At 51.0% G+C, this 25,768-nt stretch overlaps 1 protein-coding gene across 5 annotated transcripts in view; it reads left to right on the top strand.

The window, feature by feature from the left end:
- The window catches only part of RERE (arginine-glutamic acid dipeptide repeats), a 174,946-nt gene extending 150,324 nt beyond the window's left edge, over positions 1-24,622 (top strand). For 3 of the 5 annotated variants that reach the window (XM_033079418.2, XM_033079419.2, XM_033079422.2), the window contains 11 exons: positions 9,115-9,277; positions 11,226-11,318; positions 12,066-12,265; positions 13,602-13,763; positions 15,437-15,550; positions 16,145-17,502; positions 17,706-17,928; positions 18,355-19,078; positions 20,681-20,827; positions 20,981-21,161; positions 21,769-24,622. In XM_033079418.2, the coding sequence (XP_032935309.1) occupies positions 9,115-9,277; positions 11,226-11,318; positions 12,066-12,265; positions 13,602-13,763; positions 15,437-15,550; positions 16,145-17,502; positions 17,706-17,928; positions 18,355-19,078; positions 20,681-20,827; positions 20,981-21,161; positions 21,769-21,802 (3,399 nt within the window). In that variant the 3' untranslated portion in view covers positions 21,803-24,622. The remainder of the gene's footprint in view (positions 1-9,114; positions 9,278-11,225; positions 11,319-12,065; positions 12,266-13,601; positions 13,764-15,436; positions 15,551-16,144; positions 17,503-17,705; positions 17,929-18,354; positions 19,079-20,680; positions 20,828-20,980; positions 21,162-21,768) is intronic. The other 2 variants (XM_033079421.2, XM_033079420.2) reach the window with 2 other exon arrangements.
- The last annotated feature ends 1,146 nt before the right edge of the window (positions 24,623-25,768 follow it).

Raw genomic sequence — 25,768 nt, 5'->3', positions numbered from 1 at the left:
CAGCTCCAGTGAGCAGCAGTCCTTTCCAGCTGGGCAGGAGGGATTCCCTGAGCTCTGGAATGCTGCTGTGGCTCTGGGGGTTCCCCAATGCTGCAGTGAGAACCCCAGGGCAGTGCTGGCCACCAGCCCTGCAGGGCAGGGGTGCTCTGATGAGAGGATTGATCCCAGGTGACAGATCTGGGAGTGGTTTGGTTGAAATACCAACTGGAATTACTGCTGTGGTCACCTAGCAGCAAAAAACAGCTCACAGGTACAGCTCAGGAAAGGTTGTGGTAAATAGAGTTTGATTCTATCTGTACAACTGGCATGATGAAATAATGAAAATACTTCTGAAGTAATAAAACTTTCTTAGTAATTACAAGCCTAATTTCAGTTGTTGAGAAACAAATGAGCATCTGTACACTTTCCTGAGATGCAGGGGGATTAAGTTCCCTGCTGAATAGCAGAATTAAATTTTTAATACTTTGTTTAAACAGGAATTATGAAAGTAGACAATGCTCTGTCCTTGTGTTCAGAGTGTCCCTTTCTCATGCACATGCACAAATTGGCCTTTCACTTAAATTAATTAAAGCTGACATGCAAACCACAACAACAGGCAGTCTGGGTGGCAGATGAAACGACCAAAATCTGTCAATATTTTTTTATTGGCTTGAGCAGCTGATTGTCCTGGTTCTGTGTAAAAGCCATGGAGCAGAGGAGCTGCTGTGGCTGAAGGAGCCATTCCCATTTCCTGGCAGCCATTACATGCTGCCAGCACAAAAACTGTTCTTTCTTAACAGTCCTTTCCGAGGCTCAAAAATGGATTTTCCTCCCAGCCACTGTCATTCAATTATCACCTCAGGAAATGCACAGATATAACTGATGATCCCTTTCAAACATCCTGCGGTTTTGCTCTCCTCCCATCCTTCATTTCCCTGCCTGCTCCAGTCATTAGATGTAACATTGCCCATGTATATTTTATAGGGTGACCCTGACGGCTGTCGCTTTGAGGATGTGCAGAGATAATAAGATTGTGCATGTAATGAAGGGCAGATAAATAGAAAAATGTTTACAGGATGGAGTGTGGTGGTTGGAAGTGCTTTATGGCTTCATGGCTGGCTTCTCCCTGGCACACCCCCCAGGAACCAGGGTACCTTGGCTGTAAGGAGTGACAGTGGGATGGTTTGGGCTCTGGGAAAGGCCTGGGGATGTGGCCAGCAGCAGGGAAATGGGGTTTTGTTCCACAACCTGAGCTCCAGCAATACCCAGTCACAAAACTTAATTGTGGAGCTGGTGTAAAAAGAGAGTGCAGTTAAAGGGATAATTGGCACCTGCATTGAGCAAATCCTGTTCTGTGTATTGTGCTGAACTCTGATGGTGCCAGTATTGGTGGGAAGGTGGGAGAGGAGTGGGGTGAGGCAGTCCAGTGCAGACAATGCCCTGAAAGCTTTCCTCAGTGAGTGGCATGAATGTATCTGGGTATTTATCCTGTTCTCCTCTTGGTCCTGCTGTGGGAGTTCAGCTGTTGAGAACTCACCCTTAGCAAGAGCTGGCAGGGAGATGCCAGCTGTGAGCCCCAGGGCTTTGATGTGGGCTGTAAAATGGAGCAGCAGCAGCACTGCAGGCTGAAGCAAACAGCACCTTGTGCCATCTTTGAGATGCATTTCAGCTCTGTTCCTCAGAACAGTGAGCTCAGGTGAGAACATCCCAGCAGTGCTGCAGAACTCAGAGAGGGGCTCAGAGCTGTGTGCAGCACCAGAGGGTCAAGTTAAATCATTGGAGAGAAAAGGGGTTGAGAAAATCAGGATTTCTAACTCCAGAAACACTGATAGTGCAAGTTGCAAAGGGAAAGCTGAGTAGAAAATAAATACTCAGCAATGTTGGATAAGGCTGAGGTCCTGGGCTGTCCCTGTTCTGATAACCCCGGGTGGCTCCAGCCCCAGAGGTGCCCCTGGACATTCCTGGTGACCCTGGCAGTGCTGCAAGGCCTGGGGAGCCAGCAGTGCCACTGCTCAAGACAGGCTCTGATAATTAATAATGGATGCAGCCAACAGCGTGTGGGTTCCTGTGGGCATTGGGAACTCTGTTGATTAACAAAGAGGAGTCTCTGGAGGAAGAAGCCTTAATTACAAAAGCTTTCTTTCCATTCTGGCCTGATGCAGAGAGGGGCAACAGCTTTTAGCTGGGGCTGAGCCTTAAAACAATGCCCCAGTGTGCTTTGCATTTGTTTTGCAGAACTGTTAAAGCTGGTACTTAAATCCCTAAAAATGGAGGGGAAAAAGAATTGTTTGCATAGAGACGATAGCGAGGGTGAGCCCATCAAATGTTCATTATCTTATTTGCTGCCAGTTTGTGCAACCTTAATTACAAACACTGGAAAAGATGAACAAATAAACTGCATGGATATGGTGAGTTAGATGTGGCACAGAGAGAAGTTACTGCTGGTTTTTTGGGGGATAATTTCGATTTCTCTGTGGTTTGCTAAAGCCATTGAGGCAGGAGTGAAACAGGAATATCCAGCTGTAAGAAAGAGCAGCTTGTGTTGAGCACTCAGCCAGTCCTGTGCTCTATAAGGAGGATAAGGCTGTTCAGTAGGCCTGGATGGAATTCTGGAGGAATTTCAGAGTGTTGGAGCTGCTCACACAGTTGGGGTTAATTGGCACAATCGTCCTTCCCACTCAGCATTGGTCTCAGCCAGTTTATAAATCTTCTGTCTCTTTGTTGCCCCACACCATAAAACTTCAAAAGGATTTGCTGGGGCTTGATTTGTAAAACTTCATTGACTTTGTCATCAAGTGGAAGATGCTGTACAGTGCTTGAGTGTTGCTGTGTTACTGCAGATAATGTTTATTTTGAAGGAGAGATTATTTACATCCAGCTCATGTATTCCTTTCCTTTTTTCCCCCTGACTTTGCAGTCCCTGCAGTGACTCCCTTCTCTGACAGTGATTCCATTTCTCACCCATTATGTGGAAGAATCAGGAGTTAAGAAGGGCAGATTCACTCTCCTGGGGCAGTCACAGCAGTGTGCCCTCTGTGCTTAGGTGACAGGCACACTGAAGTTATTCTGGTCTCTTCACTGCTTGAGGAACTTGGGAGTGAAATCTTCAGGTTCCAATCTTATTTTAGCACTCCCAGGAGTGCCCCAGCTCTCTGAGGACCTGTGGCAGCTCTTCAGACCTTCAGAATCTTCATTTTTGGGAGAGAGCAGCTCCCTCTTTCCTGGTGAGTGGAGGGCTAAGCAGGGTACCAGTACTGATTTAGCAGAAACAATTAGAAAGCACAAAGCTCTGCCTGACTGCAGGTTTTTTCCACAACAAAATGAAATCCAGAAGATGCAGATGGAGCCTCGGCTGGGTTCCCAGGAAATTCTGTGGCTGTTCCTGTGTTGGGAGTAAATTAACAGCATAAAACCCAAGGATCAGCCTGGGTTTGTTACACACCTGTCTCTTCTTTGGATTCTCACTTGCCCAGCCTGTTTGCCAGGAGTTTCAAATAAAAAACTGAAATTAGAGTTTAACCTTGTGTGCAGAGCAGGGCGGGGACAAAACCTCCTAAAACCAGAGCTGGAGTTGTGAGCAGGGGCCGTGGGGACAGGGCTGTGCTGCCATCCAGGAGATGACAAATGGCCAGAGGAGCTGCAAGGTAAAATGGCTGCACTTGTAAAATCTGCCAGAGAGCTGAGACCTGCAGGGGATTCCTCAGAGAGCATCCCACATCTTTTAATGGGTTTTTTGTAGTGTTAAGTAAAATATTGCTTGATTTTAAAAGCCTCTCTTAAAGGCTCAGTAATGTGTTGGAATATGCAGGATTCCTGTGCACCCAAGGTGGACATTAATCAGTGCTACTGAACAAGCTGCTGAGACTTACTGCTTAATTAGAGCATGAGCAAACCTATTTGTCATGGCTGGCACAGGCACCCAGCCCGAGCTTCACTTGGAAAAACGGCCAAGTTCAACTCTGGAGCTGCACCCAGCTGCTCCTCTGGGCCCTGCTGTGGTTCCAGCCCTTCAGCTTCTTCAGACCAAGCAGGAATTCCTCCCTTCCTCTCTCTGGCCATGGATTCATGAGCAGAACCAGCCATAGAATCATTAAGGCTGGACAAGCCCAGCAAGGTCCAGTCCAAGCTTTAACCCAGCCCTGCCATGGTCACACTGAGCTCTGTCCCCAAGTGCCACACTCCTGTTTGGGATGGGGATTCCCCCCCTCTCCTGGCAGCCCCTCCTGCCTGCAGCTTTGGGGTGGGATGCAGGGATGGCTGTTCTCAGTTTTGTCTCCTCACAGCCCTGGGTTGTTCTGTGAAGCTGCAGGGGCAGTGTAGGAGTTCCACACACTGATGATCCAAACTGTGTTCTGATCCTGCCCTGGAGCTGATGCTGGAGCCAGCCTGTGCCAGGGAACCCAGAGAAGGAAAGCACTGGACACTGTTCTTACTGCAGGACTTTACAAGAGTATTAGCTAAATTGAGTTGACTTAATAAAATCTTGAAGCATTCCAGAAAGATTGTGAATTCATTAAGGCCACAGCTGGACAATCTGTTCCCCTCTGCTCTGCCATGGCTGGTTACATGAGTGCTGTCATTTACCTTTTCTCTTTCATTACTGCAAAGCTATTCCCCTCCCCCATGATTTTTATTTTTTTTTCTACTGGCAGAGCTCGGCTCTGGGGAAATTAAACAGCAATTATTGTGTTTGCTCACTGTGTTATACCCTAACAGATACTTGAAGGGAAGTTGATGTGTGTGTGTGATGGGCTTGCACAGGAGCTGTGCTCTGCAGGGCTGTCACAACCTTCCTGCCCAGGGATGCACACCCAGCCTTAATCCTTTGTTTGCCCAGGGCAGGACCAAACCCCAGCACTGGGCACAGTGGATTTTACATTTCAAAACTGCTGATAAGAAGTAGGAAAGCTGAGGGTGTGCAGGTAGAGAGGCTGCTCTGGTGGGGGTGATGTGCCTGGGGCAAGGACTGAGCTGGAAAAACACCCAGGTGAGAGTGAAGAGTGGGACAGGTGCCCCTGGCAAGGACAGTCCCCTGCTGGAGCAGCAGGGCTGGGGAATGGCAGGGAAACCTCCCCTCTGTGAGCTCCTGCTAGAGGGATCTCAGCCACATCTTCCTCTGCACAAATAACCTGCAGAATGGAGCTAAAAGGAGATGAAGTGTGACTTTTTTATATGCACTTACAACGTGGGGTGAAATGGCCTTGGCAGGAGGAGGCAGGAGACTGGAGCCATGAGCTCAGGATGTATTTCAGAACTGGGGAAAGCTGAACTGGTGTTTCTGTGAGGAACAGAATCCCCTCTGCCTTGTGAAACTTGGGAATGTAGGTGTTGTCAGGGAAATGTGGCCTGAATAAAGCCTGAATAATGCTTCTCATTTTGCTTTAGGTGTGTTTGGGACAGTTAATCAGCTGTTAACATGGAGTTGTGTGTGCAGGAAGGTGAGGCTGCTGTGAACAGGAAGGGAAGAATGCTGGAAGGGAAAGGAATCTTCACACTGCTGGAAAGAAAAAGCTGGAGTTGGTTTGGGAGGGCATTCACAGCATCTTGTGTGGATGTGGCACAGTGCAGTCACCCCAGGGGTTTCACCCTAATTAAGGAATAAATTCCATTTCCTGAGGGGTGTCCCTCAGGGGTGGCTCAGGCTGCTTTCACTCGGCTCTGTTGGGTGTTGTAGCAATCCAGCCTGCTCAGAGCACCCAGGGGAGGGCAGGACTGACCCCAGGGATGGCCCCAGGGATGGTCTGGTAGCCACCAAAATTGCTTTGGAGCAGCTGGCCCAGCCCTCCCCAGCCCCACATCGGGGATGTGGGATGTGCTGACTGGGAGACCTTGTGGTGAGGTGAGATCACCGGGAGCAAAATGATCATTACAGGCCATTCGTGTCCCAGTTCATGGCTCTGTGTTTGCTTGCAAGCAAAACCAGCAGCTAATTTGCAAGGCAGCCTTTTGTCCCAGGGCCTTTGATCAATGCTGGCCTGTGTTAATGTTTCAGGAGGCTATTGATTTCTGCAGCAGCTTTTGTTCCTGAATTTATGTGCCCTGGCTTTCAGCAGCACACTCTGTGCATGTTTGATTAAAGCTCATTTGACTTCCTTGCAGTGAGGCTGGAGCTGTTTGTGCTCCCTGTTTGGGGAACCAAAGCTTGCCTGACTTAATCCTTTGTGCTGCAGCTTGTGCCACCCATGCAGCAGCAGGATGGTGAGTGAGATCCTGCCAGGCTGAGCCATGCAGAAATTATCCCTGAGGCAGGCAGTGGCACCCTGGGAGCCAGGAGGAGATCTGGAATTCTTCACTGGGTACCTGCGTAAGGCTGTGTGTGCTCCCCTCTGACTTCTCCTCCTCCCACAGCCCTTTCCTGAGTGCTGCACTGTGCAGTCTGACCATGAACTGCAAGGACAGAATATTCTTTGGTCCTTTAATCTGTCCAGATATCGTAGCTGGGGTAAAACTGGTTGTTAATAAATAGACTTTGACTTCATCTTTATCTGTGTGCAGTTGTGACTGCACTTCTCAGTGAGTCTCAGGGGGGAAAAAGCATTATGGTCATGAGGTTGGCATTTTCTATAAATATCCACCATTTCTTTTTTAAAGTTGGGTTTATGATCTGCATGTATAAGTTGTTAAACTTCCCTTGGGACCTGATGGCTTTGCAGTGTGTAAATGGAGCTCTAATAGGTTCCCATTCCCTCTTTTATGATGGGAAGAGAACAGATTGGTTTGTACTGTGCTGTTGCCATGTGTCAGAGGACACATTAATTCACTGCCATAAAGACATGGGATTTACTGACTCGCTCCTTGGTGCTGACACCTCAGATTTGATACAAATGAATTTATACTTCAGAAATAACTGGTTTCATTTGCAAGAGCCTTTCTGCCTGTGCAGAGCATTGCAAAAGCCTCCCTGCAGAGCCCAGCCTGGCTCCTGGCACAGGCACATCCCCAAGTGGACACAGAGCTGGCCTGGTGGACTTTGAGCCACTTAATGGGCTCAGGGAAATGGTATTTCTAAAGCAAACACGTGCAGGGAGCAGGAGGAGCAGAGCAGGGTGCTGGGCTCACAACTCCTGTGCTGCCCAGTTTGCTGTGGTTTGTGTGCTCATCACCAGCCATGATCAGATTCTCTGCAGGAAACACACTTTTAATTTTTTTTAGTAGGGCTTTTGTCCTTCAGAATCAAGAATTATAGGTAAAGTTTTGCCCACTTGCTGCTCCTCACCAAGCATCACTCTGAATATATGTTATTTTAATATATGTTATTTTAATATCTAACACACAAACACAGTTCAGGTCTGTGGTGGGGATCAGTGGCATCATCCCAGTCTGTGGCAGCACAGATTAAAAATGATCTGTTCTGTCTGTTCCAGAAATCACCCTTGTGGTCCTGTTCTTTCTTCTGGGGTTTCTATTTTTGAATTAGGCACTGGTAAAATTCTTAAGTGTCTTAAATGTCAGCAGTTAATGTCTAGAACAACATCCTCCCTTTGTCTTTGGAGTGTTTCAGTGGTGCAGGTATTGGTTGTGGCTGTAATTGCCTGTTTGGGGCCCTGGGGAGGGTTTGGATTCAGGCAGGGTCGTTATTGGAGTTAACTCCTGCTCTGCCCCGAGCAGGGGCTGCAGGATTTCCCCACGGAGGCAGCAGCTGAGGTTATTTGATCAATAAAACACAGTTCAAAGAAGCCCTTTTTGTGGGCAGTTCAGGTATGTTTGTTCTGATGTTGATTTTTTTCAAGGGGCTGGTTAGAACTTCTCCGTTTTTCTCTTGCAACTTGAAAGCAGCAGCACCTTTTACCTTGGAGGCAGACGAGTCGCCAGGAAATGATGGGGTTTCAAAGCAAGAGAAAAGAGATTAAAACCACATGCTGTTCTTTGGTTCTGCACTGCATCCGAGCTTGAGTGGCAGCTGCTGCACTTCCTGAATGTCAGCCAGATTCATTATGCTGTGAAATTATCACTCATTTCTCTAGGTGTGCTCTTTTAACTGCTTAATTAATTTAGATGTGGGTATATATATTCAAATTAAAACACGATTTAGTGTGCTAGGGTTGTGTTACGGTTATGGACCTGTTGTTGAACATGCTTTTACTCAAACTTCCAGCTCCTTTCACAGGAATATTCAACAATACCTGTCTTGAAGTGAAGGTTGACAAAATGGCAAAGTCTGTTTGGGCTGAGCCTTGTTCTCTCCGTGCACAGCAGCAGTTGGGTGGTTGTAGCTGTGTTCTGTGTACCCCAGGAGTTGGGTGGTTGTAGCTCTGTTCTCTCTATGCCCAGCAGGAGTTGTGGCAGGTTTGGGTGGCTGTAGCTGTGTTCTCTCCATGCACAGCAGGAGTTGTGGCAGGTTTGGGTGGTTGTTGCTCTGTTCTCTCTATGCCCAGCAGGAGTTGTGGCAGGTTTGGGTGGCTGTAGCTGTGTTCTCTCCATGCACAGCAGGAGTTGTGGCAGGTTTGGGTGGTTGTTGCTCTGTTCTCTATGCACACCAGGAGTTGTGGCAGGTTTGGGTGGCTGTAGCTGTGTTCTCTCCATGCACAGCAGGAGTTGTGGCAGGTTTGGGTGGCTGTAGCTGTGTTCTCTCCATGCACACCAGGAGTTGTGGCAGGTTTGGGTGGCTGTAGCTGTGTTCTCAGTGCACACCAGGAGTTGTGGCAGGTTTGGGTGATTGTTGCTCTGTTCTCTATGCACACCAGGAGTTGTGGCAGGTTTGGGTGGTTGTTGCTCTGTTCTCTATGCACACCAGGAGTTGTGGCAGGTTTGGGTGGCTGTAGCTCTGTTCTCTCAGTGCACACCAGGAGTTGTGGCAGTTTTGGTGGCTGTCAGAGCTCAGCAGAGCAGAGGAGCAGGGGATGCTGACTGTGACACAAGGGCACCCTCTTCTGAAGCTCCAGGTGGAGCCTGGTGCTTCCCAACCTTTTCCTTTCCTAGGGAAGGAGTGAAAAAGCATTTACTTCCTTGTTTTCCTCTGCTATAGCAGGCAAAAAATAATGAAGGTATTTTTGTGTGTCTTACCTAAATATTTCTTATTTTGTGGCTGAAATACATCATGATTCTTCCTGGAAAAACCCCTGTGTGCACACGGGGAGGCAGGCAGCTGCCAGGGGAGCTCTGCACAGTGTCTAACAGCGTGTTGTGTGTTTGCAGGGGGAGCTGATCACCTTCTATTACTACTGGAAGAAGACCCCCGAGGCAGCGAGCTCGCGCGCGCACCGGCGGCACCGGCGCCAGGCCGTGTTCCGCAGGATCAAAACCCGCACGGCCTCCACGCCCGTCAACACCCCCTCCCGGCCCCCCTCCAGCGAGTTCTGTGAGTGCAGCTGGGCTGGGGGCTGCTCTGGTGCTGCACTGGTGCTGCACCTCCCAGGGGACGCAGGAAATGCAATGCGGGCAGTTTCCCTCTCTGTGCCTGCTCCGTTCTGCCAGAACTGGCTTTGATCACCCACATCACTGCTTTGTGCAGTCCTTAAGTGTAAAAACATCCTGTAAGGATGGAAATTCTGCCCTGGGTTGGGATTTCCCTGCTTTTTCTCTTGGTGGTGGTGTATTTTCTCCAGGCTTGTTGCAGTAACGGGAATTGGGAAGCACAGAAAGAAGGAGGGAAGGGAATAATTCCATCCTGCTGGGTGGCTCCTGCCTTGTGCTGGGGCTCAGGCTGTGCTCCAGCTCTGTCTCAGGCAGCCTTGGAGGGGCATTGGCCCTGCCTGGAGCAGAAGTGTCTGAACCAAGAGCAGTTCCCCAGGGCAGTGCTGTGCTGCTCTGCACAGGGTCCTTGCAGGGACAGAAACGTTTGGCCATGGGGGAAAGGGTTAAAGCTCTGAGGTTCAATTCTTCCTAAACCCACATGCCTCAGAGAAAAGGGGCTGTGAAAGGCAGATTGGCAGATGTAAAAATGGGCATGGGCAGGTGGAGGATGAGCAGGCAGGACACAGAATTCTCTCTGGCTGGGAGCTTTTTCCTGGTAGGATTTACTGCTGATCTCTGTGTGCACAAGGACTCAGGGTCTGGACTCCACAGCCCAACCCAAAATACTCAGCATGTGAGAGCTGGTGGCTGGGAGGACCCATCCTTGTGGGTCTGACTGCAGGATGAGAATAAAAATTCACTTGGCAAAGGAAAGCAAGTGCTAGCCTGGGGTCAGCTCTGCAGTCAGGGTTTGAACACCTGCAAGTATTAATGTAGGAATTACAGCACTGGTAGCTATTAAATGTAACCCTGTGTTAATTTGAAGGGTAACGAGTTGCTGACAAATGCTGATGGCAAGTGCTGGAGAATCTGTGAGCTTTAATCCATAAACTGTAGCCTGCAAGTACAAAACATCCTCTTGGAGCCTTTAGAAAAACACTGTTCCTGTATCAAGGACTTCTCTGCTAATTAAAGATTTGAACAGAAGAAGCCAGAGGGCTTCCTGCTTGTGCCAAATTATAGCCCTGTTATGCTGTGAATTTATAGTGGTGGGGCTAGAAAAATGCAGTGCTCTCAAAAGGGAAATACTCACTCCTGAGGTGTTGAGAAGGTAAGGTACAGTTTTTGTGATGTCTGCATATTTTCAGTGGTTTAGATGCTGCTTTTGAGCTCACAGATGTGTGAGCTAATTTACCACACAGGAAGGGGACCCTTTGTGTATCCCCTTCTTCAAAACATTTTGCAGTGTGGGTTTGCCACAGGTTAAAACTTGGAGCTCTGCAGTAAGGACAGGAGAGCTGATGTTCTCCTTTAGTGCCTCTTATCCAAAAGAATCACAACATGTTTTTCAAACAGTCCATTGTGTGTAAACATTGATACCTCCACCCACAAACACCTCTGCTGCTGGGTAAGAAAACAAAAACCAGAAAAGCCACTACAGGACCTGTTCATGGGATCTTGTACATTTTAAATACAGAATATTTGATTTTTAAATTTGATCAGATTCTAGAGATAAACCCCTGTTCTCTTGAACATTGTGGGTTTGGATCACAGCCTCTTGAACTCACCATGGATGGTATTTGAATGACAGCTCACCTGGAAATGCACCACATCTGAGTCAGAGGTTGCAGGAGTTGTGTCCCTTGGCACATTCCTGGAATCCTCCTTGAACTGCAGAGTGATGAGCTCTGGGTTTGCTCAGTTAGAAAAATCAGAACTAACGGCTGTGCAGGGCAGGGTGGGAGTGAGGAGGCACAATCTGTTTTACTTAATGCTTATTTTAGCCAAGTAGGAGGAAATAGAAAATCCTGCTGAGTGTTTATTTTCCATTTTCCTCTCTCTCCCACCCTCAGTGGACCTGAGCTCAGCCAGTGAAGATGACTTTGACAGCGAGGACAGCGAGCAGGAGCTGAAGGGCTACGCCTGCCGCCACTGCTTCACCACCAGTACGTCCCATCCCTGCTGTTCCTCCCCTCTGCTGCTGCCTGGGGCGAGGGTGCAGCAGCAGGAGCAGCTCCTGTGCTGGGGCAGCTGTTCACAGCACTGTGGGGCTGAATCAACTGAAATATGCAGCGTTTCCTACCAGAGTTAATCAGGCTTTGCCATTGCAAATTAATACTGCAGTGACAAAGGAGAGCCCTGAGGTAGACATCCAGACAGGAATAAATCTGCATAATCCATAATCTGTGTAATCAATTTGGGACATAATGAATCAGTGTTGGGCTGTGGCTGTCACACACAAAACCTCCTGATGCTGCACCCAATCCCCTGTGCCTCAGCCCCGTTCCTGGGGCTGTTCCTGAAGGTTGCCTTCAGGGTCATGAAATGTTGGGGTTTTGGAGATGGAAGGGGGAGCCCCAGAATGGGGAAGGAAATAAGAGGTTCAGAGCTCACTTCTCTTGCAGAAACCACAGCTTTGGAGAACAGCTGCTTGTTAGCTCCCAGGTAGAGCAGATAAGGCTTCTCTCTGTACCTCAGAGCTGAAGTTTCTTAAGCAAGCAACCATAGTTTGTAAATTGAATATCGAGGATGTGCACTGGGGCAGGACAAACTTTCCAGAAACTTCTCCAACTTTGTTACCTATAGAAAAGCAGCTGTTTTTGAAGCTGTACCCTTTTTTGAACAGCTGCCTGTGTTTGTGCTGGGGCTGGGGTGCTGTGTGAGGTGCTGAGCTGTTCTTTCCCTGCCCCAAGCCTCCAAGGACTGGCACCACGGCGGCCGGGAGAACATCCTGCTGTGCACCGACTGCCGCATCCACTTCAAGAAGTACGGGGAGCTGCCGCCCATCGAGAAGCCCGTGGACCCCCCACCCTTTATGTTCAAGCCTGTGAAGGAGGAAGATGATGGCCTCAGTGGGAAGCATAGCATGAGGACACGGCGCAGTCGAGGCTCGGTGCGTTTCAGCCTCTTTAATGCAGGGTGAAAGGAGCCAGAGCCCTGAGCTGCCTGCTCTGCCCTGGGCTGTGCCTGCTCTGCCCTGGGCTGTGCCTGCTCTGCCCTGGGCTGTGCCTGCTCTGCCCTGGGCTGTGCCTGCTCTGCCCTGGGCTGTGCCTGCCCTGCTGCTCTGCCCTGGGCCAGGGGAGCTTTGCTGAGGCTGAGGCTCTCTGGAGGAAGGAGATGGAATGTCCCTGCAAGCTGTGTTATTTCTCTGTAATGACTGCCAGTGGGCTGTCAGCATGAAGGGGGGCATTGGCAGTGCATGACAGACCCTGAGCTAGGACATGTCCTCCTTCCAGCTGCATCCTGTCACAGTTACACCCTTGGGAGGAGTTTAAAAAATCAGCTGCTGTTCCTGTGGGCTCCTCATGTTACTGGAGTGAAAGTCTCTTCCCTACAGAGAGCTCTGCTTTGCCTCTGTGCTCTGAGCTGTTGCTCAGGTGGGGCACCAGGAGCCCTGAGAGGGCTCTGGCAGCAGCTCTGGGTGATTTATCTTGGAGTTGGGTTTAGCTGATAGAAAGCAGCAGACAGATTTCTTTCCTTGCCCTCCCCTCTCTGTCTTTCTGACCAGGATGAGACCATTGATTCTAAATACCTTGTGAGGCTCCAGTCTGGGAGAGTTGGCTCTATTGCTTTTTTGGTAGCCAGTCCTCAAAAAAAGTGCCTAAATGGCAGGGAAACAGCATTAATTATTGAAATGTCCTCTACTGATCCCTTACTGTGTAGCAGGAGCGTGCTGGAACTGGGGGTTTAGACCTTGGCCTTGACTGCCAACAGATGGAGTGTGTTTAATGGAACATGGGAGTCCTCTCCTGCCTCCTGCCCCCTTGTGTGTGTGCTGTGTATTGGAACACCCTCCTGAATGCCATTTCTAACAGACACTGCTAATTCAGTAATCAGCACTTAATGCTGGTGAGCAGACAGGTGAGGGATTTGCCTCCTTTGACACGTGAGTCCAGCTGAGCTTTGAAGGCAGAAGTGTACCGAGGTGAAACGCTGCAGGCTTTTGCTGCCAGGCTCTGCCTGGGGTGTGTTCTCCATGAGGGGCTGGGCAGGGGGTTCTCCATACCCCTGACAAGGCAGAGCACTCAGAGGGGCTGCAGAGCACCCTGAGGGGCTGCAGAGCACCCAGAAGGGCCAGGCAGTGCTGACCTGGGGGTTCTCCATGCGCTCTGTGGGGCTGGGCAGGGCAGGGCTGAGCTGGGGGTGTTTCTGTGCCCCTGCCCAGGCAGAGCACTCAGAGGGGCTCTCAGAGGGGCCAGGCAGGGCTGAGCTGGCTCTCTCTCCCCCAGATGTCGACCCTACGCAGTGGCAGGAAGAAGCAGGCAGCCAGCCCCGACGGGCGCGCCTCCCCCATCGCCGAGGACGTGCGCTCCAGCGGCCGCAACTCGCCCAGCGCCGCCAGCACCTCCAGCAACGACAGCAAGGCTGAGTCCGTCAAGAAATCCACCAAGGTGAGCACTTAGACATCCACTAAGGTGAGCACTTATAGATCCCCCAAGGTGAGCATTTACACATCCACCAAGGTGAGCATTTACACATCCACCAAGGAGAGCATTTTTAGATCCACCAAGGTGAGCACTTACAGATCCACCAAGGTGAGCATTTACACATCCACCAAGGTGGGCATTTATAGATCCACCAAGGTGAGCATTTACACATCCACCAAGGAGAGCACTTACACATCCACCAAGGTGAGCATTTACACATCCACCAAGGTGAGCATTTACACACCCACCAAGGTGTGCATTTACACATCCACCAAGGTGAGCATTTACAGATCCACCAAGGAGAGCATTTACAGATCCACCAAGGAGAGCACTTACACACCCACAGCACTCACAGATCCACCAAGGTGGGCATTTACACATCCACCAAGGAGAGCATTTACACATCCACCAAGGAGAGCATTTACACATCCACCAGGTTGAGCATTTATAGATCCAAGGTGGGCATTTACACATCCACCAAGGAGAGCAGTTACACCTCCCCCTTCCCTCTGGACTCTCGTGCCCTGGCTGCACAGCTGAGGCCTCTCAGGCTGGGGAATCTCTCCATGAGCCAGGTTGGGAAATCTCTCTGTGACCCAGGTTGGGGAATCTCTCCATGACCCAGGTCTCCCTGTGAGTGTGGGTGAGCCAGAGCTGCAGTGGGGGCAGCTCAGAGCTGCTCTGTACCTGGCCATGGAGGGATGGGGGTGACCAAAGCACTCCAGTGGCCCCACATAACCTTTCTGCTCTGACAATCCCTCCATTTCGGATGCAAATGCAAGCATTAAGCTCAGGGCAGTAATGCAGATCAGAAATGCTGTGTTTAAGACAAGTAGACAGTTTTGGGGATTTTTTGTAAGTAGTACTTAATCTTTGTTTACAAAGGAGTATGAGCATTCGGTAATTGAGTCTGCTACAGTTTTTCTGGAGGTGTGTGTTGTTCAGAGCAAGCTGACAGTTGAGTCTGTTCAAATGAATTTAATACCTTTCCAAGAGATTTCTAAAGAAACAAAGCCACATGAAGCAGGGAAAGCTTACAGTGTGAATTGAGAAGTAGCAAGTTAAAAATAAATATTACCAAAAAAAAAGTCAAAATGAGTATGGAGCAAGTTTTCACATTATAAAACTGAAAACTTGGCAGAATTTAAAGTCAGGTAATTATGTGATGCACTGAGCTTTTCCAGGCCATGGGAGAAGGTAGTAATCTCAGAATAACTATTCACTGTTGGCCCTGTATTTGAGGGGATCTAAAAATATTCCTCTCAAAATATCAAGAGTAGAGCAAGACTTTTGTGTAGCAGAAGGAGGCTTATCCTGTCTCCTGCAGAAATTCCGTGTTGCACCAGTTAATAACTGGTGTTGGTCTCTGTTTAGAAGGGTAACCTGGACCAGTTGATCAGCTCTGAGTTCCTGATGGATTTGGTCCTGCCCAGCTCTGAAATATTCTTTCATATGAAAAATGCTTTATGAACTTTGCCTTTTTCCTGCTAGTTTGATGTGTGATTAAATACTGACTGTCAACTCCTGAGTTCTGCTGCTCCTTAATTTGTGTTAAATTGGGTGATGCTGGCCTGCACTCAACTCACTTCTGCATTTGCAGCACTGGTAACTGTTGTGTTCTGCTTCCTTTGTGGCAGAAGATAAAAGAAGAGGTGTCTTCTCCTCTCAAGAACTCCAAGAGGCAGCGGGAGAAGGCGGCGTCCGACACGGAGGAGCCTGACAGGTCCAATGCCAAAAAGTCCAAAACTCAAGTGAGTCCCACAGAGAGCATTTCCTCTTAGGAGAATGGTCTGAGGTGGGGAGGGGGTGCAAATCTGGTAACTGAAAACATTAAATCAGCTTAAGCCACAGCAAATTGTAACTTAATCTGTGGCTGGAAAGTGACCAGTGTTATAATGTGTTCCTTCTGCTGCAGACAGTGCAGTGATACAGGGTAAGTCCAGAAGTTGGGGTTTTTTTCTTTGTTTTAATATTAATACCAACCATATAAGAGTACACTGGATTGTTCTCCACTCCTTTCCTCCATTTGTTTTTAAATTTAAATTTGGGGTTTTTTTCTTCTCTGACAAGTTGGAAGACCACCACTGGAGTTGTCACAAGGAAAACTTTTTTCCATTGCTGGTCACCCCTGTGTTCACAGGACCCCTCCTGTGTCTCAGTTTGTTCCTGCTGCCCCTGGAAGGGTCCTGGTTCTGCTGTCTCTGCCCTTCCCTTGGGTGTTGGTGTTCCCGTGCTGCCCTGTGGGGTTCAGAGGGTCCCTGTGCCCCTGTGAGGGTCCCCACACTGTGACACACCGGGAGTGTCCTGCCCTGCTCTCCCAGGGCTCACTGTAGCTCTCCCCACAGGAGATCAGCAGGCCCAACTCCCCCTCGGAGGGAGAGGGCGAAGGCGAGAGCTCCGACAGCCGCAGCGTCAACGACGAGGGGAGCAGCGACCCCAAGGACATCGACCAGGACAACCGCAGCACGTCCCCCAGCATCCCCAGCCCCCAGGACAATGAGAGCGACTCGGATTCCTCTGCTCAGCAGCAAGTGCTGCAGGCGCAGCCGCAGGTGCTGCAGGCCCCGAGCAGCTCTACCCAGGCCGCTGCAGCCACGCCGCCGGTGCCAGCCCCGCTGCCAGCGCCGCCTCCTGCATCCACCGCGGCCACGGCCCCCGCGCAGGCGTCCCCACCGGTGTCGCAGCCCTCGGGGCAGCCGCAGCCCCCCGCGCCCCCCGGCCCTCACTCGCACATCCAGCAGGCCCCCGCGCTGCACCCGCAGCGCCTCCCGTCCCCGCACCCTCCCCTGCAGCCCCTGAGCGTGCCGCAGAGCCAGCCGGCCCCGGCGCAGCCCCCGCTGCACGGCCAGGCGCAGCCTGCCCCTCACAGCCTGCCCGCCCAGCCCCTGCTGCCCCACGCCGGGCCTGCCCAGCCCTTCTCCCTGCCCGGCCCGGCAGCTCAGTCTCAGGTGCCCCTCCAGACGCAAGCCCCGTCGCACTCGCACGCGGCGCTGCAGGTGACGCAGCCGGTGCTGCCCGGCGCGGCCTCGCTGCAGCCGGCGCAGCCCCCGCGGGAGCAGCCGCTGCCGCCCGCGCCCATGGCCATGCCCCACATCAAACCTCCCCCGACCACCCCCATCCCGCAGCTGCCCACGGCTCCGGCCCACAAGCACCCTCCCCATCTCTCTGGGCCGTCTCCGTTCTCCATGAACTCCAACTTGCCTCCGCCGCCCGCTCTGAAGCCTCTGAGCTCGCTCTCCACTCACCACCCTCCATCCGCACACCCTCCTCCCCTGCAGCTGATGCCTCAGAGCCAACCGCTGCAGTCCTCGCAAGCCCAGCCTCCCGTTCTGACCCAGAGCCAGAGCCTTCCCCCTCCTGCCGCTCACCCCCCCTCCGGGCTCCATCAGGTTTCCTCCCAGCCCCCCTTCTCTCAGCACCCCTTTGTGCCCGGGGGTCCCCCTTCCATCACGCCTCCTTCGTGCCCCTCCACCTCCACGCCGCCCGCCGTGCCCGGCATCCCTCTGCAGACCCCCATCTCCACGGCAGCAGCTTCCAGTGGGACGGTGCCCGTGGTGACAGCCTGCACGCTGCCACCCATCCAGATCAAGGAGGAGGTCCCAGACGAGGCTGAGGAGCCGGAGAGCCCCCCACCTCCCCCCCGGAGCCCCTCCCCAGAGCCCACCGTGGTGGATATCCCCAGCCACGCCAGCCAGTCAGCCAGGTACGGAGCTCCCAGTGCTCTGCTTTCCCTGCTTTTATACTCCACTGTCAATCAGTATGGTACAGTTAATTTTCTCCTGAATTTCTGGTAATGCTTGGTCTAAGCATAGAATGATATTTTTTTTAGTTTGGATGTGCAGCTCTCAAATCCCACAGTCTTGCACCTTTCCCAGGGCTGAGCTCTTTCTCCTGTGTTCCTTTCAGGTTCTATAAGCACCTGGACCGTGGCTACAATTCGTGCTCCAGGGCAGACCTGTACTTCATGCCTCTGGCAGGATCCAAACTGGCCAAGAAGAGAGAAGAGGCCATCGAAAAGGCCAAAAGGGAGGCGGAGCAGAAAGCCAGGGAGGAGAGGGAAAGAGAGAAAGAAAAAGAGAAGGAAAGAGAGAGGGAGCGTGAGCGTGAGAGAGAAGCGGAAAGAGCTGCGGTAGGTCCAGTTGTGGCTGGGAGCTGGGGGAGGGAATTGATGGCTGGGTCTGACCTGGGTGGTGACTGCAGGATGCAGATCCCCAGGAGCACTTTAATCCTGAGCATGGAGCTGTGTATGGACTGAAATCCAGCCTGCTCTGAGCACCTCCCAGCCTGCCTGGGACTGTCCTCTCCTTAAAGGAAATGGAGTTTCTGCCCCTGGTGTGGTTCTATGGGAAGCCAGAGCAGTTGGGCAGAGCTGGACCAAGTGCTGACATTTACCCTGCAGTAGGAGAGCACTGTGCACATACAGCAAACGCCTTTGTGTCCCTTGCACTTCTGTGCAGGCACACGAGAGCTCTCCTGGAAAAGGGGCTGGAGATGGAGGAGGTGTGTGTGTGTGTCCCAGGTGTGCTGACCTGAGCTTCTCTCCGGTTCTGTGCAGCAGAAGGTGTCCAGCTCCTCGCACGAGGGCCGCCTGGGCGAGTCCCAGCTCAGCGGGCCAGCCCACATGAGGCCTTCCTTCGAGCCCCCCCCGACCACCATCGCGGCCGTGCCCCCGTACATCGGGCCGGACACGCCGGCGCTACGGACGCTGAGCGAGTACGCGCGGCCCCACGTCATGTCCCCGACCAACCGCAACCACCCCTTCTTCGTGCCCCTGAACCCCACGGACCCGCTGCTGGCCTACCACATGCCCGGCCTCTACAACGTGGACCCCACCATCCGGGAGCGGGAGCTGCGCGAGCGCGAGATCCGCGAGCGCGAGATCCGGGAGCGGGAGCTGCGCGAGCGCATGAAGCCCGGCTTCGAGGTGAAGCCCCCGGAGCTGGACGCGCTGCACCCGGCCACCAACCCCATGGAGCATTTCGCCAGGCACGGGGCACTGACTATCCCACCCACGGCGGGGCCTCACCCCTTCGCCTCCTTCCACCCGGGCCTGAACCCCCTGGAGAGGGAGAGACTGGCGCTGGCGGGGCCGCAGCTGCGGCCGGAGATGAGCTACCCGGACAGGCTGGCGGCCGAGCGCATCCACGCCGAGCGCATGGCCTCGCTCACCAACGACCCCCTGGCGCGGCTGCAGATGTTCAACGTCACCCCCCACCACCACCAACACTCACACATACACTCACATCTACACCTACACCAGCAGGACCCCCTACACCAAGGTGAGCAGCTCGGAAGGGCCCGCTCTGACCCTGGAACTCAAATAGCAAAATGTCTTCATGTGCGTGTCGAGTTCTGTGCTGTGTGAGGTTGTGGTAACTGAAATGCTGCTTGTGTGGGAGTGGTGCAGGGTGGTAACACCACAGTGATGCTCCTTCAGACTCTCACTGTGAAATGTTTGCTGGTTCAGTGTGGGTTGGTTTTTTTTAAGTACTGCTGTCCTAGAGCAGCACCTTGCAGTTGTAATAATGAATGGTCTCAGAAATGAATCAGCCTTGCCCATTCCTGAAGCAAGGTACGAGGTTACTGCTCTAGAGGTCTGGAGTCCTGGAGTGCAGAAATGTTCACATTTTCTGGTGACAGATGGCAGAGAACATGGCAACCAGGTGCTGCAGCTGCCAAGTAAGGTGGGGTGGAAAGTCGCAGTATTTAAAATGCTGGCTCTGGTGTCCAGCTACTAATGCAGTGTTTGTGCAAGCAAATGCAGCGTTGTTTGTGCTGGAGCAGTGTCCATGAAATGTGCTGGGATGCCCAGGGTTGGAGTTGGAGGGACTGTGAGTGCTGATGCAGAAGCCAGATTGTACAGCAAGGAAAGCAGCAGAGTGCTGTGAGATTTGTGAGGCTGGGGGTTGCAGGTGGGAGATGGCAGTGCTGGGTAGATCAGTGTTCCTGGAGCTGGCAGTGCCGGATAGATCAGTGTTCCTGGAGCTGGCAGTGCTGGATAGATCAGCGTTCCTGGAGCTGGCAGTGCTGGGTAGATCAGCGTTCCTGGAGCTGGCAGTGCTGGGTAGATCAGTGTTCCTGGAGCTGGCAGTGCTGGGTAGATCAGTGTTCCTGGAGCTGGCAGTGCTGGATAGATCAGCGTTCCTGGAGCTGGCAGTGCTGGGTAGATCAGCGTTCCTGGAGCTGGCAGTGCTGGGTAGATCAGTGTTACTGGAGCTGGCAGTGCTGGGTAGATCAGTGTTACTGGAGCTGGCAGTGCTGGGTAGATCAGTGTTACTGGAGCTGGCAGTGCTGGATAGATCAGTGTTCCTGGAGCTGGCAGTGCTGGGTAGATCAGTGTTCCTGGAGCTGGCAGTGCTGGGTAGATCAGTGTTCCTGGAGCTGCTGAGGCTCACTGCAGCAATCACAGATGGGCTCAGCTGCAGGCAGGTGTGCAAACCCCCTGCCAGCAGAGGAATCTGACACAGGCTGTGTCTGTACAAGGATTCTGTTGCCAGGTGAGTCAGTCCCTGAGCACCTGTGTGCAGGTAAGTGTGGATGCTCCCCAGGTCCTTGTTCTGGACAAAACCACGGCTTGTGCATTGTCCCTCCCAGTCCAGAGAGAGGCTGGTGCAGACACAGCCAAGCCAATTCACTGCCAGGTCTCTGTGTGCTTGAGAAGCCTTTGGCTTTGTGCTGTGCCAGTGAGGGGCTCTTGGGTGGTTCTTGCTCCAGGGGGTGCTCAAGGCTGGTACAACCCCTGTGTCACCTTGGAGTGGGCATGAGCAGAGGGTACAGTGACCCCACATTTGTGCAGCAGCTGAGGGAAGCGTTCTGGCTCTGTGTTCCTTTCCCCAGCAGTCCCCAGGCAGCTGATGGACGCTTTCTCTCCTTCTCTCCAGGCTCAGCAGGACCTGTTCATCCACTGGTGGATCCTTTAGCAGCTGGACCCCACCTGGCACGTTTTCCCTACCCACCTGGGACCATCCCCAACCCATTGCTAGGGCAGCCACCTCACGAGCATGAAATGCTCCGACATCCAGTCTTTGGTGAGAGCATTTTCTGGTTCTGTGCAGGGGATCTGAGATGTCACCTGTCCTGTGGGCTTCAGCATTTCTGAGTGGGGGAGTTGAGCTGTGCCTGGGCTGGTTGTGGTGGTTGGTTGGGGTGAACAGGAGTGTAAATGTGGTGCTGTCCCCCAGGAACTCCGTACCCTCGGGATCTGCCTGGTGCCATTCCACCTCCCATGTCAGCAGCCCACCAGCTGCAGGCCATGCACGCCCAGTCCGCAGAGCTGCAAAGACTGGCAATGGAACAGCAGTGGTTGCACGGGCACCCTCACATGCACGGTGGGCACCTACCCAGTCAGGAAGATTATTACAGGTGAGGCTGCAAGGGAGGCTTTTGGGGACCTGGGAATTCCATCACATTTCTCCACATCCTTTCCTTTTCCCTCTGGGTTTTCTCCTCTTGCTGTGTACTGAGCAGTTACAGGTGAAGCTGTGCTGACCTGGTTTGGGCAGCTGGGAAGGGAGGTCCAGATTTCTGGCAGTGTCCTATTTCAGAATCCCCTCTGATGGGGGATTTTGTTGGGATATTCAGTGCTGCTGCTCTCACATCCCTTTCTTGAGGGTTTTATGGAGGAGAGCAGGGGAGGAGTTCAGTAAATCTGAGGCTGAGGGCAGGAGGGAGCTCAGAGTGTGACCAGCAGGGTCCAGCAGTGCAGGCTGAGAATGCCTGGAGGAATCCTGGGGCTGTTTCTCCTGGGAATGCTCTGAGGGGTGACCCTGCAGGGGTGCTCTGGCCTGGCTGTGTGACACCAGAGCCTGCCACATGTCCCCTCTGCAGAGCTGGCACTGGTGACCATGCCCTGGTGTGGGATGCCCTGTGTGGGACAGTGCCCAGAGCTCCCAGCCTGCGAGGGCAGAGCACTCTCCTGGCTCTGACACCTCCTTTGTTGTGCTAAAACGAGTTTTCTTTCTCTTTGCAGTCGACTGAAAAAAGAAGGCGACAAACAGTTGTAATAAATTATTTATTTGTAACGCTGGCTATGGAAACCCCAGTCCTTGGGAAGGAGTGGAACATTTTTACATACAAGAGCTACAAAAGGAAAAGAATATCTTATAAAGATTTCTTTATATATTTAAAACAGAAGCAACCACCCAACAAGTAGAGACTTATCAGCATAGTGTTCATTTGTAGAGAAGATTTCTCAAGACTGGTGTGGGTCTCCCTGCATGAAAACGTATTCAGAAGCCTATTGGAAATACAGGACTGTGTGGAATATTCAGAGAACTTCCTGCAATCTTGGTTTTTTTTTCCTTTTCTTTTCTTACTAGTTTGTTTTCAGTAGGTGCTAGAATCAGGTTCACAACACAAGTCACTGTGCGTGAAGGGACACTCAATGCATCTATAGGTAATTAAAAAAAAAAAAACAAGGATTGCAAGTAGGTGACATACCAAGCTCTGAATCCAAGTGCTATAATAATAAAAAATCTACTTTTATTTTAATACATTGTAGGAAATCTTCATAATTTTAAAGAGAGCTCAGTTCTGCAGCATGGCTTTTTAAGTCTGTAAATAACTTTTTTTGGGTAGAGGGGAGAAACAAAACAAAACAAACTCCAGAAACATTTATCTTGATTTTCAGTAACATCACAAATTGTGAATTCCTACCTGGTATTGACAGAATACAGAGTTGATTTTTTAATAAAATATATATATATAATTATCCCTTTAATTAAAGGGAATGATGGGTATCAATAATTTCAAATGGGTAAAAGCTTGAAATTTGGTTTGGTATCAACAATAAGCATTAAAGGGATTTGCAGGGATAATGTTGCAAATGACTGTTTCTGTTCTTGGTTTTTTGGTTGGTTTGGTTGTTTGGGGGTTTTTGTTGGTGTTCCATCTCTCTGTTCTGCAGCTGATTTTGTTGATTTGGGTTTCTCAGCAGCTCAGATGTCCCTTGGACCCCGCTGGCCCTTTTGATGCCACCTGCAATGGTTCATTTTCAGTGTGGCCATAAAACACTTCTTCCCTGTGACCTTTTAAAACTTAACCTAGCTCCATTGGGTTTAAACTTTCAGAGAAATAATTGGTCTAAAAATCTCTTTCTGAGGATGTTGCATGGCTCAGAGTAGTGCAGCCACAATTCTGAATGCACATGCAGACTGTGGGAGGATGGTTCTCTGGCCTTCTTTGTGAAAAGTTCTTAAGGAAAGTGGGCTTGGCAACTTGTGTTCATTGTGTTGCAAAGACCAGTCTGTTTTTCTCTTTGACTGTTTTAAGTTTGGGTTTTTATAAGCAAAAACTGCCAGCAGTGTTTGTCCCTCAGGGACTGGCTGCTCTGGGGTGAGCAGGACCCGTGGACAGTGACATTTAGTGCCTCCAACCCCTCAGTCCCTGCAGGGTGACTCCTCTTGGTGCTTCCCACCAGCGTGGGGAGAGCAGAGGAATTCCCAGTGAGCATTAATGGAGACAGCTCTGCTTACCAGGCAGATGTTTATACAGTTTAGTTCCCCAGTTTTGCCAGTTTTTCTTGGCTGGAGCAGAGGGTGAGGTGACCAATGGACATCTGAACATGCTGGTCATTTTTTCTGCTGGTGCACAAGTGCCCCCATTCTCTCTCTCCACTCACGAGTGCTCTCTGCTGTTGTAGCCTGTTCAGTGTGATGGTTGTGTCCTAGGACTCTGCTCAGCCACTCTGATGGAGTTGTAGTTAATCTGCTGCAGGCACAGTGCTCCCCCACCTGCTGCTGCTCAGCCCGGAGCTGCTGCAGACAATTCACAGTTAGAAATGTCCTAGGGCCACCAAGGCAAGGGCAGAGGGGAGAGTGGGGATTTCCCAGCAGATTTTCCCTTTTTCCTGCACTGCAGCTGTGTCAGTGCTGTGGTGTTCAGTCCCTCCTGCTGTGTTTAATCTGGGTGAAGGTGCTGGGAGGGGCAGGTCGTGTTTCTGAGGTGGGGAATGCAGGGAGGTGAGGTCCTGCTCCGTGGGGGTGGGCAGTGATGGGTGGAAAGGTTTCCTCGTGGAGCAGGGATGGGTTTTGCTCAGGGCTGAGCAGCCAGCAGGATGGGCCTGCTCAGCAGAGGGTGCCTCTGTGGGCTCTAAAGGTCTCACCAGGCACATTTCAGTTCAACCTCTCCCCTCCTCTTGTTTTGCCATGAGGTTGGGAGAGTTCAGCCACTTCAGCTGTTTTTTCTGACCCTTCTCTTGCTGTTTTTTAGCCATAGTTCTTCAGGAAAAAAAGCTAATTCCCTCCAGTGGTCCTCTCTGTAGTCTTTATTTTTCAGCTGAAGTTGCAGTCTGTGCTAAAGCTGTTCATTTTAATTTTTTTTTCCCCAGAAGAGCATTCTATTAATTTATGGGAGCTTTTTTGTTCACATCATTCAGCAAATAAGCACTGAAATTATTTTAGCCCGGTGATTAACTACAACTTTACCTGCAGTGGCTTCTGAAGCCATCTTGGTGTTCGATGCCATGTTAAAAAAAACAACCCAGACCTTTTGATTTTCTTTCAAGAAATCTCTCTTACTTTTTCCTCTGTTCCGAAGGTTTCTTTTTCAATTTTGCTTTAGTGTTTTTGAAACGTCTCTCTTGTTCTATGTCGTCATGGTTGAGCTTGTTTCACTGCACCGTTAAAGCAGAGTGTACATTCTGACTGCTACATTTATATATATCTTGAAGCTTAATGTATATATGAGTAGTTTGCCATGGGATAACACAGTGTAAACAGAGTAGAAACCCAGAAATCGTGACTTCTGTGTTCTCTCCATTTGAGTATTTTGTAATTTTTTTGAAATATTTGTGGACATAAATAAAACCAAGCTACACTACAGCAGCCAGGTTTTGCCTGCAAGTGAAATGTGTCTCTTGATTGTTGTTGGTGGGAGAGGAGCTGGGATAATGTGGGGTGCTGGCATGGCCACCTTGTCTGGGTCAAACCTGTCTTGTCTTGGCTTTATTTCTTCCCTCTTTGAGATAATTTTGTTTTTAATACACAGTACACAAACATCATCATGTCCAGTTCTGTGTCCTTGAGTCACATTGCTGCTCTGCTGCTCAGTTTTCAGTGTAATACTCTCTGTGTACCCCAGTAGCTGCATTTTTGGGAATTGTTTTTTCCTGAGGGATGTTACTTGTGCCAGTTGAACACGACTGATCCAGAGATGCCTTGCAGAGGGGTAATTGCAGAGAGAGATGCACATTAACTCACTGCTCATTGTCTGAAAAGCTGAAATTTGCCTTTAATTCCATCAGGTCTCCTCTGTGTGCCCTGTGGTGGGTGCAGTGTGAGTGTGGCTGGTGAGTGCTCAGGAGATGTACAATAACTCACTGCTCATTGTGTGAAAAGCTGAAATTTGCCTTTAATTCCATCAGGTCTGGTCTGTGTGTCCTGTGGTGGTTCCCCAGGGGTGCAGTGTGAGTGTGGCTGGTGAGTGCTCGGGAGATGTACAATAACTCAGTGCTCACTGTCTGAAAAGCTGAAATTTGCCTTCAGTTCCATCAGGTCTGGTCTGTGTGCCCTGTGGTGGGTGCAGTGTGAGTGTGGCTGGTCAGTGCTCAGGAGATACACGGTTACTCACTGCTCATTGTCTCAAAAGCTGAAATTTGCCTTTAATTCCATCAGGTCTCATCTGTGTGCCTTGTGGTGGTTCCCCAGAGCTGCAGTGTGAGTGTGGCTGGTGAGTGCTCAGGGGATGCACAGTAACTCAGTGCTCACTGTCTGAAAAGCTGAAATTTGCCTTTAATTCCATCAGGTCTGGTCTGTGTGCCCTGTGGTGGGTGCAGTGTGAGTGTGGCTGGTGAGTGCTCAGGAGATGCACAGTAACTCAGTGCTCACTGTGTGAAAAGCTGAAATTTGCCTTTAATTCCATCAGGTCTGGTCTGTGTGCCCTGTGGTGGGTGCAGTGTGAGTGTGGCTGGTCAGTGCTCAGGGTCAGCACCTCCAGACTCAGGGATGCACAGAGAGCTGTGCAGAACAAAT

Source organism: Catharus ustulatus, chromosome 24 (genome assembly GCF_009819885.2).
Source record: "Catharus ustulatus isolate bCatUst1 chromosome 24, bCatUst1.pri.v2, whole genome shotgun sequence".
NCBI classification, from domain to species: domain Eukaryota; kingdom Metazoa; phylum Chordata; class Aves; order Passeriformes; family Turdidae; genus Catharus; species Catharus ustulatus.
Note: the sequence above shows the minus strand (reverse complement) of the source record. Positions and strands in the feature narration are given on the sequence as shown.